Source organism: Urocitellus parryii, chromosome 7 (assembly GCF_045843805.1).
Source record: "Urocitellus parryii isolate mUroPar1 chromosome 7, mUroPar1.hap1, whole genome shotgun sequence".
NCBI lineage: Eukaryota > Metazoa > Chordata > Mammalia > Rodentia > Sciuridae > Urocitellus > Urocitellus parryii.
This window is the reverse complement of record NC_135537.1, coordinates 32,995,145-33,008,401: the sequence shown is the minus strand read 5'-3', so window position 1 is coordinate 33,008,401 and position 13,257 is coordinate 32,995,145. Positions and strand designations below refer to the sequence as shown.

Here is a 13,257-nt window from a genome sequence, read left to right as displayed (position 1 = left end):
ATTACTGAAGGGTTTTCTGGTTTTCAGATATTGTTAGAAGAGACTTGACTCTTTGGTCTTTTATTTAATTAAGTGACTCTCTTTGAATACAGAGAGTGTCAGGTAAATGAGTCATCAGACTAATCAGAGCAGAATAACAAGGACACCTCCTGTGTTCTGCTTTCTGCCTGTGATATTTTGCAGTTCAAGAACTTGATTTTACCTACAGGCATCTTCTCCAAATGCACTTTGGATTATAAAACTTAGTACCAGAGTGAATGGTTTAAGTACTCAATGGCAACCCCATCTGGGCTTTAGTTCTAGGGTTTGCTATGTGAGTATTTTTTTTTAATATCTCAGTACACAGAGAGAGAGAGAGTTTGTTAATCATGGTTAAGTTCTTACAGTTTTGCTTGAGCTTGATTCACCCCTTTGGTCATAACAGAATATTTTATGTGTTTTTATTATATAAATATATTCATATATATGTATATATATACACACATATATATTCATATGTATACATACACACATACATATATGTGTGTATGTGTATTACACACATACATACACACATATATGTAAAGGACTCAAAATTTTCTTTTGCAGTATAACAAGTATCACAAATTTAGCACATATAAATAATACCCATTGATTAGTTCACAGTTCTGTAGACTATAAGCCTAGCACAGTGATTGGGGTTTTTCCTTGGGTTATCAAATAGCTCAAATCAAGATGTTGTCTGGAGGCTATGCGTGTGTATGGAGGTGAATCTGCTGTAAGTGTCATTCAGATTGTTAGCAGAATCTGGTTCCTTGCAGTTGCAGCCCTCAGGTCCCTGTATTCTTGCACCTACCATTCAGGAATTACTCTCAGCAGCTGGTGGCTGTTCTCATGTCCTTTACACATGGCCCCTTCCATCTTCAAGCCAGCAAAGTTGCATTGAATCCTTCTTTTGTTTCAAATCTCTCTGATTTCCTCCTCTACAATCAGCCAGAGAAAGCACTCTGCTTTTAAAGGGCTCATGTGGTTATGCTAGAGCCCTTCAGGTAATCTCCCTATCTTTAAGTCAGCTGATTAGTTACCTCAATTACATCTGCAAAATCTTTTTTGCCATGTAAAGTAACATGAGAGTCATCTTAGATTTCTACCTACCTCATTTACTTTGTATAGCCCTTCACTGTTATATAGATTCAGCTTTTAGATTTCATAATGTGATAAATCATTGGGAATATTAAATGTGAATCACTATAATGCATTATATTTAGATTGAAGTATTTTCATTGTGAATGTAACACAAAGATTTTTGTGGTGCTGAAAAATTTACTTTTTAAATAAGTCTATAAATGTTTCAGGTAGTGGAACCCTTCAAAAGATAAGTTTTAAAGGGATACTAGAAACAGTGTACTGTAAATAGTATATTAGCAAGAATTCTTTGATTCTATCAGATAACAGTGAGCAGCATATGTCTTCGATGTATGCTTTTAATTGTGGTCAATTAATAACGTCAAATTCATAGACGTTAGAGCCAAAAGATATCAGAGATCACCCGTCCTCTTCCATCTGCCTTTTTCATAAATACGACAAGCCAGAGACTCAGAGAGGGAATGTGACTCCAAGAAGGCCAATGAGCCAGTTAACTAATGGATAAGACCGACCTAGAATACATACATGTTTTCTAATTCCCTGTCTGGTAATAGTAGAAATAATGCCATTAGTTTAAGTCAGAATTTCTAAGTATCAGGTGCCCTGCTAAGAACCCTAAATATTTATTTTCCTCAAACCCCACAAAAATTCTATGAGATATGAATTATTATCACTATCATTTCATAGTTTGGAAAAAAACATGTCTCTGAGAGGGTAACTCCTTCAATAATGTCACCCAGCTTGTAAATGTTAGAGAAGCAGTTTGATTCCAAGATCTGACTGACTTCACTTTGCTCTGCTCTTCCCATCCCACCAGGCTGCATCTAAAGCTGCATGCTGCTACAGAGTTAGCATAGTATCGTCCAAGGACAGCCACACAAACCTGTGTTTTCTGACAACAAATTAACAAATGGCAGGGAATTTGAAGTCTAGCAACTCTGCACAAATTCTGGTTCTGTCCTTTACCATGTTTCTTCAGGAAACTATATAATCTCCTGGGCCCTTTGATAATACATCTGTAAGAATGAGCATTTTTCGAATTGTTATGAAGAGGATACATGAATAAAACAGCCCCAAAACAAAATAATTACATATTCATTGTATTACTATTCTTTGGTAAGTAGTGGCTGGCTCTCATTACCCAATAACAGTAGATTTTCAATTCACTGTTTTTGCTTGATAGAGGGAGACATTAAATAAAAAGGAGTAGATCTTTGGCATTGCAGAGATCTGCAGGAACCTCATTTCCCTTCTGTCAGGTGCTTCCTGTAGGTATCCTCCTTTCTTCCACCCATTCATACTTCACTCAAGTATCTCACTCCATGGCAGTTTTCACAAAGGCATTGTTTACTTCCTATAAACATTAAAGCTACAAAGAAAAGCAAATGCTGTATCCTTGGCCTAGCAGCTCTGTGATTCCAGTTCACACCTGTGCAAAATTTTACTACTATCTGATGTCATCATTTGAGAATCACTTTGAAATAAAGCTATAAATATTAAATTCATGAGTACTATAGTCTAATCTGCATTCTCAACCTTTTCTAACAGTTTCCATCTTTGTTTTATATATATGTATTTTTTCTTATTTATTTATTTATTTATTGCTTCACCATTCAAAGGTAAATTGAAGACAATATAAGATTTCAGGTCTAAATAACTAATATTCTATTCTTCATCTAAAAAATTAGTAATTTTCTAACTCCATCTAACATTTAATCCATATTCACATTTTTCCTACTTTTTAATTTATTTTTTAATGTACTTTTAAAATTTTGTTCTAATTAATTATATATGACAGTAGAGTGTATTTTCATACATTGTACACAAATGAAGCACAAGTTCTCCTTCTTCTGGCTGAACATGGTACAGAGTCACACCAGTAGTGTAATCATATATGTATATAGGGTAATAATGTCTGTCTCATTCTACCATCCTTCCCATCCCCACAGCACTCCCCTCTGCACAATCCAAAGTTCCCTCATTCTTCCCTCCTCTGCCCCAACTATGGATCATCATCAGTTGACCAAAGAAAACATTCTGCCTTTGGCTTTGGGGGGATTAGCTTATTTCACTTAGCATGATATTCTCTAGTTCCATCCATTTACCTGAAAATGCCATAATTTCATTCTTATTTAAGGCTGAGTAATATTCCATATTGTATATATACCACATTTTCTCTATTCTTTCATCTGTTGAAGGGCATCTAGGTTGGTTCCATAGTTTAGCTACTGTGAATTAAGCTGCTATAAACATTTGATGTGGCTGTATCACTGTAGTATACTGATTAAGTCCTTTGGGTATAAACCAAGAAGTGGGATAGCTGGGTCAAAAGGTGGTTCCATTCTGAGTTTTCTGAGGAATCTCCATACTGCTTTCCAGATTGGTTGCACCAATTTGCATTCCCACCAGCAATGTAGAGTGTACCTTTTTCCCCCCACATCCTGGACAACACAAATTATTGCTTGTATTCTTGATAATTGCCATTCTGACTGGAGTGAGATGATTTGCTTTTCTCTAATTGCTAAAGATAATGAACATTTTTCCCCATATGTTTGTTGATTGATTGTTTCTTCTGTGAAGTGTCTGTTAAGTTCCTTAGCTCATTTATTGATTGGGTTGTTGTTGTTTTTTTCTGGTATTAAGTTTTTTGAGTTCTTTAATATATCCTGGATATTAGTGCTCTATCCGAAGTGTGTGTGGTAAAGATTTTTTCCTATTCTGTAGGCTCTCTCTTCATGTTATTGTTTCCTTTGCTGAGAAGAAGCTTTTTAGTTTGAATCTATCCCTTTTAATGATTCTTGATTTTACTTCTTGTGCTTTATTTCCTACTTGTCTTACTTTTATACTGTTTTATTTGTTGGGTTTCTTATTTGTTTTGTCTTATTTTTTCCAAATAAGAAGTCAAAATATACTCACAGCATTTGATGGTTACACCCTTTGATGTCTTTAAACTAGAAAAACTCCCTCATCAAGTTTGGATTTTTCATCATGCTAACTTTTTAAGCAAGCATGCAAATTCTCTTGAACTGTATCCTGTGTTCTGGATTTGATGTTGTATGCATGTCTATTATCATATTTATACTACATTGTTTTATTTTATTTATTTATTTATTGGTACTGGGAATTGAACTCTTGCCTGAGCTCCCGAACCACTGGGATTACAGGCGTGCACCACCATGCCTGGTGTATTACTCTGTATTTTTGAAAACTCAAAGTTGGTCCTAAAGACTTGACTGGAAACAGTTTGTATATTTTGTTTACAACAACCTGACAAGTGATACTGTGTATTTTGTATAAGGAGGGATATATTGTAGCACTACTAATTTTTATGAATTAAGACAGAATAGACAGATCTTCCCAGTTAATGTATCTTTTTTCTTTTGCTTTAACAATTAGAACTCATTTATGGTATGATTCTTTGGTGCATATATATATATATATATATATATATATATATATATGTGTGTGTGTGTGTGTGTGTGTGTGTGTGTGTTTCAAAGTGGTGAGCAAATATATATATATATATATATATATATATATATATATATATATATCCTTTTCCCAATCTTTCATCAAATGGCATTAGCTCCATTGATGAATCTCACTTAAGGTAGCAAATTGGTAATTTTTAAATTTATCATTCTTCTTACATTTACTAATTCCTCTGTAAATAAGAGCCTTCCCTAGTCAAGGGGGGATGCTTTATGTATTTTTACAGTTCATATCAGTACAACATGTTTGGTATCAATTATCTAAAATATCATTAGGTTATGCAACTGAGTCATAGATAAACATAACTTAGATTTTGTGTAAATGCTCATTAAAGCATGTTAATGTACATTAAAATTGGCAGTGGAGAATGGATGAAATTTAAAGCAGTGTTTCAAAGTGGTGAGCAAATACAAGAAACTTGGTGAAAGAGATTTCAACAAGTCACTGGCACTAATAGCATTTATAGATCTAAAAGAACTTACTAGTGGTAAGCCACTAAAAGAGCTTGCCATGTGGTTGTATCCTAAAAAGCTAATAACAGAGTCAATATTTAGACTGGACAAGAAAGAAATGAATATAAATAGTTTAGAGTGTCACCTTCTTGCTTTGGTCGTCTTTCAACTGCATATTCAAACATTAAGGCCTGTAGAATTTTTTACTCAGTTTCTTGTCTACCTCACTCCTCATTCCTCCTTCATGTGCTTTGGCACCTCCTCGGGTGCACGTGATCATCCCTGACTTTGCATCTTTGCCCATGTGTTCCCCTCCCTCAGCATTCTCTTCTCTCTTTGCTTGAGTTCTAACCTGTCTACTTTTCAATCCTGGGTTCCAACCCCACTCCCTCTCCCTCCCTGACATCTCCAGACAGCACTTCCTCCCTCTGTGACATCTGTAGTACTTGACTCAGTCTCCTGACTGGTCTTCTGATGTGCTTCTGAATGTCAGCTTCATCACCAAAAATCCTTAAGAACATGACCAAAAATTTCAAAGCTGTTTTCTCATGATATTGCTGAGCTTTTACATTCCCCTTTGAGAATCTTTATGAAAGTTACCAACATATATGAAACTGCTATCAAACAGGGCTCTCTCCTTTGTTAGCTTTCACTTCTGATATCTATCACCCTAGAAAACCAGGTATTCTTGTGAAAGTTAAGGCTAGAATTTGAGTATTGTCTCACCATCAGCTCTTTGTAAGTAATTTGAAGGCTCAGTTCTTTACCAGAACACAAAGGAAGTGGGGAGGAAGGTAGGCATAAACTAACTTGGCCTTTAAATATTACAACAAGAACAAAGTTTATTCTATCTGTGGGTTGAATCTTTATGTTAAATTTGAACACTGTTTTAAATGGAAGTAAAACAATGGTATTTGTGCTGCTTAAAGATTTTGATCTCATAAAATAAGATGTTGTTTAAAATCATTCTAAATACCTTTTCTCTCTGTCTTCTCAGTAGGAACACTTCCTGTACATGCGGTTGGCCGATACTTACTCTTGCCAGACAGTGAGGATTTTTGTTGCCAGGCTGTGATACCATATGATTTCTGTTTTTGCAGAAGCAGGAGGTAAAAAGCTACGGAGCACTGTCCAGAGGAGTACAGAAACAGGTCTGGCGGTGGAGATGAGGAACTGGATGACCCGACAGGCAAGCCGGGAATCCACTGATGGCAGCATGAACAGCTATAGCTCAGAAGGAAAGTGAGTGAGGCCAGTCTCCTCAGTGCTGCCCAGAGACCATCTTCTCTGTCCCACCCTCTGCTTTCACTAAAGCAAACTCACACACTCTGCTGTTCCATTTTAATTTTCATTGGCTGATTTTCTGTGAATAGAATTTTGCTTACCAGCTACTGAGCAATGCAACATATCTGGCTTTTTATACCAAAGGAAATAGGTTCGGGGATAAAGTGTTTTGCTTTAATGACAAGATGCTAAAATGTGGCTCTCACATTGCACGCAAATAAAATATTTTGCCCTGGCTTGAAATAATATATAAAAGTACAAAAATAATAAGCATTCATGCCATGCTATATGGACAGTGCTAATTTTAAAAAATCATAGCACTGAGTTATTACCAAAAAATATGCACTCCTGATGTATACTTAGTTTGATGCAATAATGACTATATTTCATATAACTTAGCTATATAAAATTAATTTGTATGACACTAAGTTATGTGAAATATAATAGCAAAAAAAATGGCACTGGAAAACTTGATGAGTCTTTTTTTAGTCATATGTAGTTTCCCTTTGATTGTAAAGCCCTGTCACCAACAAAATAACAGTAATTTACAGCTACAGCTCTGTAAATGGGAATGTAAAGGACATTAATAGAGGGAAGTGGATTTACTGACCTCACTGAACCATCACCATAGATGCTTAGATGTTCCATGTTCACAGTTTTGAGGCCATAGGATCTGCTGGCATAGTCTTACTGATGTCTCCTAGGGGTAATTTGTCTAGCATGATTACATAAATACAAGAGAGATGTATGGCTTACATAAAAATGTATTAATAGGGTTATATGAGATACTTATATAAACAGACTAAAACATTTGTATTAACTGAGGTGAAGAAAAAAGAAATATATTTGATGTCCATCAAGAAAAATTCTTAAAAATAGAGAATCAAGTGAAAAACAGATGCTTACTGAGCACTAATATTTATAAAGCCCTGCATTATATACTATAAGGGATATAAAATATTTAAGCTGTGTTCCCTGCTCCTGATGTTTATAGTCTTATTGGAGAAATGGGATGAATACTTGTAAACTCATTCAACACATCTTACCTTCTGTTTCTCTAGACACTGTGCTGCCAGCTGGGGGCATAAGTCATGTGTGAGAGTGAGTCAGTATCAGTGGTTAAGACCAGGGGCTTTGGCATCATATCAGATGGAGTTCTCATCTGGTGTTTTGGCACTACAGAACCTTGAGCAAGTTATTTAATTTTTCTAAGCTGTATTTTTACCAATTGAGCTTAGCAAGTATATTTTGAGTGCTTAAAATATTATAGGCATTGTTCCAGGAGGTGAGATACAACAGTGAACAAAACAGACAAAAACCCCTACCCTCATCAAACTCAGTCTAATAGAGAGACATTAAGAAAAATTGTTAAAATTTATGTGCAAGAAAAATGATAAAATGCATAGTAGATTAGGTAATGTAAGTGTTAAGGAGAAAAATAAAGCTAGAATGAGAAACGAGAAAGGGTCAAGGTAGGATTTTAGCAGGGTAGACAAGGAAAAGGACACATTGAGAGGAAGTTAGTGAGTAGGTGGATATTTGAGGGGAGAATCTTCAAGGTTGCAACAATGCTGAGGCCTGGACTGGAGCTTGCCTGGCATCAGCAGAGGGGAGGGCATTACTGTAAGTGAGGACCAGAGTGTAACAGATGAGGAATTAAGGTTGGGGGTGGGGTGAGGTTTAGACAGCTTGTATCATCTTTGTATAATAAGGACTTTGTTTTTACCCTGACTCAGGTGAGAAATCATTGGAGCATTTTGAGCAGGGGACATTATCTGACTTCAGTTTGAGTACATTGGTCTGACAGCAGGGGCAGCAACAGAGAGCCCATTCAGAAGGCTCCTGCTGAAAACAGAAGAGAGATAATTGTGGCTTGGACCAGAATAGCAGTATCATTGAGTTCAGATTCTAGATTTGTTTTGACAGTGAACAAATAAGATTTATTGATGCATTTGATATGGATAATGAAATAGAGAATATTAGTTTCCTAGAGCTGCCATAACAAGATCAAGATCAAGGTGTCAACAGGTTTGGTTTCTCCTGAGGTCTTTCTTATTGGTTTTCAACTGGCCACCTTGTATCTTCTCATGGCCTTTTCTCTCATACCCTGGTGTCTATTCCTTTTCTTCTAAGTCATATTGGATTAGGGCCTTATCTTTATCACCTCATTTTATCTTAATTCTTTTAAAGACTCAATCTGCAGTCACATTGGTGACTCAATCCCATACAGAGAACAAGAAAAAAAGATGAGTACATAGCTGAGCAATTGAAAGAATGAAGCTGCCATTTATTAAAATGGGAATCCTCTGAGAGGACTAGACTTTAGTTTTTCTATTTCTTTGAAGGGGCTTGGGGATGTTAGTTTGGACAAATTCAGTCTCAAGTATGTATTAGACATCCCAGAAGATAGGTAATCTAAGCATCTGGGATACAGGTCTGTGTCTTGAGAGGTCCACAGTGGAGATGTCAGTGTAGGCAATAGTAGCATAAAGAGCATTTCAAACCATGAGACTGGGGGCTGGGGTTGTGCCTCAGGGGTAGAGTGCTTGCATAGCACGTGTAAGGCACTGTGTTGGATCCTCAACACCACATAAAAATAAATAAATAAAATAAAGGTATTGTGTCTAACTACAACTAAAAAATATATATAACAATAATGAAATAAAATAAAACCATGAGACTGGATGAAGCCACCAAGGGAATTAAAACATATAGAAAAGAGGTGAAAGATTTGAGCTCTAGGGTTTGGTAACAGCAGTAGCAAAGAAGATTAGAGTGACAGGTGAGAAAGAGGAAAACCAGGAGCCTAGAGACTCAGGAAGCTAAGTAGAGATAGTGTTTCAAGGAAGGGGTGTTTCAGTTGTGTTCAGCTTGCTACTCCATTAAATTAAAAGAGGCCTGAGTGTTAACAGCTGGAATTACCACTGCAGTGACTTTGATCCAGTTTTGGTGGAGTGATGAAAATGAACAACAGATAGAGTCTCAAAAGTGAATGAAAGAAAAGAAAGTGAAGACAGCACATAATGACAACTTTGTCAAGGAGTTTCAATAAAGAAATGGGGTAATAGCAAGAGAACAAAATGGAGTCAGGGAAGATATTTTCTTTTCTTCTTGTAAAATGGAAAAAACAATACCATGTTGTTTTACATGTTGATAGGAATGACCCGGAAGTGTTTCCTCATCTATAAAAGGTGATAAGTAATACAATTCAGTTCAGCCAAGAAGATTAATATGGTAAAGCCTGTAGTGGAATACATGCTTGACATGTACTGAGCATCTGTGACAGAAATCACAGCCCCAGCCCTCCACACCAAGGGAGAGAAAGACACAGGAACAGGAACCTGCAATATAGGCAACAAGAGTTTCTGGTGGCACACGTGGGCATCTGGAGAATACAGAGCAAGAGCTATGGAGGTGGAGTAGCGTGTTGGGATATAATAAATATACACCAAAGTGATGTTGCCAAGTATCCCGCCATGTTGAGGGAGCTGGAGGGTCCTGAGAGCAAGTTGAGGTTGAGGAATTAATTCTTTTTGTTATTTTGCCTTCAGTCTGATTTTCCCTGGTGTCCGCTTGGCCTCCGATAGCCAGTTTAGTGATTTCCTTGATGGCCTTGGTCCTGCTCAGCTAGTGGGACGCCAGACTTTAGCTACTCCTGCAATGGGTAAGAATTTCTGCCTCATGATTCCATTGCTCTTCTTTTAGATTATTGAAAATTGCTTTCTCTCAATTTCATAGAGTCTTTGACAGTATTATCAGTAGGGATAAATTATCTTGTATTTTAACACAAAAAAGCTTTCTTTTTTTCTATTATAATTTCTTTTGATTTTTAAAGGAAGACATTGATAAAATATTAAATGTTTTTTAGTTTAAGAAAATATATGGGAAATGATGAAATGATGTTAAGCCAAGATCTTTGGCAAAGCATTTCTTTCCATGTTTGTACAGTAAGGTGTGTCTATTTCTTTTCCATGCACTATTAGGTGATATTCAGATAGGAATGATGGACAAAAAGGGACAATTGGAGGTGGAAATCATTCGGGCCCGTGGCCTTGTTGTAAAACCAGGTTCCAAGACACTGCCAGGTAAAACCAGAAAAGATTCTTCTATTATTACCCATAATCCATTGTTTCTCAATGTAGAGGCTTTGTTTTTATTGCCAAAAACTTAGTTATTAGTTAATCAAAGATACTGATAGGTAAGTCAATTCTCTGACTGGTTTGGGGCTATTGCAGTCTGTATGTACATCCTGAAAGAGTGTTCAATAGGTTGATCTGATGAGATGATATACAAGTTGTTAAATAAGTACATATATAACTAGAAACCACTGCAAAATGTAAACCACTACCCTTAAATAATTCATTTTGTCACAACTTGTATATTCAAAGTTCGGATTTTTTGCTACCTGGTGTTCCATGTTATTCTTTAGTTTAAATGGAGCTTCAAAATTCTCCTTCAGTATCCTTAGTGTTCTGGAATTAGAATAAAAATAGGTACAGGCCCCCATAGTAGCATCATCCTATGTATCCTGGATATTCTAAGGTATGATTTCCTGTTGTATATTAAGAAAGAGAGACACTGTTATAACTTTACGCCATATACTTCATACCGAAATGTCATAATTTAAGGTGTTTGAAACCATGGGAAATGGCTCAGTGACTCCACAAACATCGTGCAGAGGTCATTCAATCAGAAGTATAAAACAATTGCTAAGGATTTGAAACTTGCATTCCAGCCTCAGCACCTCCACTGACTGATTTGTGTTTTGAATCTCTTAACTTCTCTATCCTTACAGAAATTTTTAAATGTAGTATATATTCCCTATGTACAACCTTGTAATGATGATTAAAATGATGGTGTTTGTAAAGGTCTTAGAGCTTGTCAACTCACTATGCCATAAAGAATATCGTGACTTTTACATAATTGAGCATAATTTTATGAAATGTTTGTCAGATAAATTTTAAGCCATAGAATTCACAATTAGCTGCCTCTTCCTAACTAAACACATCATCTCAAACCCCACCCATTCTGTACCTTCACACACCAGCAAAAAATAAATGCCTCTGGGCGAGAAGTGATTTGTGAAGGTAGATGAGTAAAACAAGAATTTTAAGCATCTTTAACTAAATTTAAGTATTGGTAAATTAAAGACTAAGACATCACTCTTGAATATTGATAGGAACTGGAAGCATCTCACCTTATTTAATGCCATGTTTAAATTTACATAGTTAGTTGATACCAAAATAATTTGAAGAAAAAGAAAAAAAATGCTCAGGCTGTGTCAACATCCCCTAACCTCTCTAAATGCCAGACAGTTATCCGTTGTTTATCTAATGATTTTGACCCAGGGTTGCAAGGCCAGTGGCTTTGGATCTCTGCCAGCCTTTTCAGTTCTTGCAGGTGACACCTGTGTCAGGTATGCCACAGCCACAGTTCATGGCTCATCACCTCTATGTTTGCTTTCCCAGCACCCTACGTAAAGGTGTACCTATTAGATAATGGAGTCTGCATAGCCAAGAAGAAAACAAAAGTGGCAAGAAAAACGCTGGAGCCCCTTTACCAGCAGCTGTTATCTTTTGAAGAGAGTCCTCAAGGAAAAGTTTTACAGGTATTTACTAAGTCATTGATCCCTTAAATAAGAAAGCATTTCACAGAGTCAGACCTTTTATCCTGTATCTTTTCTATTCCCTCTTTTATGTTCCACACAGCTCAAATTGTTTGAAAATTTCAAAGCAATAGCCCATGCCATAAAGCTATGCACGTTGATGTTCCCTTTGAAGTGAATCAGAAGCGTGCAAAGCCCGGTCACCATCAGCCAGTCTCCCTGACTGCTTATGATCCTAACCTCCAGCACAGTTTTCTTAATGGAACTTGTATCCTTGTAGTTAAAGACAACTATCCCATTAATCAAATACAATGGTTTCTTTTAATCTTTGATGTCAGAACATTAACTGATTGCATTTTAGTATTTTAATGTATTTTACAAGGTTTTGTTATGTACTTGATTACTCTGACATTACTTTTTATTTCGCCAACAGATCATTGTCTGGGGAGATTATGGCCGCATGGATCACAAATCCTTTATGGGCGTGGCCCAGATTCTTTTAGATGAACTGGAACTATCCAATATGGTGATTGGATGGTTCAAACTCTTCCCCCCTTCCTCCCTAGTAGATCCAACCTTGGCCCCTCTGACCAGAAGAGCTTCCCAATCATCTCTGGAAAGTTCAACCGGACCTTCTTACTCTCGTTCATAGCAGCTGTAAAACTGTTGTCACAGCAACCAGCGTTACAAAAGGAAAAAAAAAAAAAAAGAAAAAAATCCACAGGTCGCAAACCCTGGTAACACTGCATGCTTAATGTTGTGTCTTCTGAGCCCGTTTCTAGGGATACAGAGCGATCCTGTGTTCTCAGAGGAAGTTGCACACATTGTGCCCTAAGGAAGGCCCTCAGGTGAAAGGACAGAGCTATGAAGAACTGAGAGGTTTGGAGTTCAGCCACACTGGAGTTGTGGTCCAATCTGAAGCCATGGATTTATCTCAAAGAATCAGTCAGTTTCATGCAACAAAAGCCCTTTTCAATGGCACCTTTATATTTTTATTGTTCCTTTTTCTTCATTTATCTGACCCCAAAGCCCCATTATGCCACAGAAATAGAGCTATACAGCCTCTGAGCCATGTTACAGGTCAAGGAGCAAAGAAGTCCTTAGAAGCATCAGGTGTAAAGCAAGACACCAAAGAAGTGGTCGGGAACAAAGTGTCAGCCCTCCCCTGGACAGGGTCCAGCAGGAAGAGTGGCCAACTCAGTAGCTCCAGCCGCATGTCATTCACTAATGCCAAGATGTGTTGGACTCTGAAAAACAAAGTTCTGTGGCTACACTGTACTGAATGAAATTAAAGAAACT

General features: G+C 36.8%; 1 protein-coding gene across 41 annotated transcripts in view; it reads left to right on the top strand.

Moving 5' to 3' along the window:
• Positions 1–12,610, top strand: part of Rims2 (regulating synaptic membrane exocytosis 2) — a 586,271-nt gene extending 573,661 nt beyond the window's left edge. For 38 of the 41 annotated variants that reach the window (XM_077801030.1, XM_077801026.1, XM_077801047.1 and 35 more), the window contains 5 exons: positions 6,170–6,311; positions 9,905–10,017; positions 10,337–10,438; positions 11,822–11,961; positions 12,392–12,610. In XM_077801030.1, the coding sequence (XP_077657156.1) occupies positions 6,170–6,311; positions 9,905–10,017; positions 10,337–10,438; positions 11,822–11,961; positions 12,392–12,610 (716 nt within the window). The remainder of the gene's footprint in view (positions 1–6,169; positions 6,312–9,904; positions 10,018–10,336; positions 10,439–11,821; positions 11,962–12,391) is intronic. The other 3 variants (XM_077801063.1, XM_026384540.1, XM_026384541.1) reach the window with 3 other exon arrangements.
• Positions 12,611–13,257: the final 647 nt, after the last annotated feature.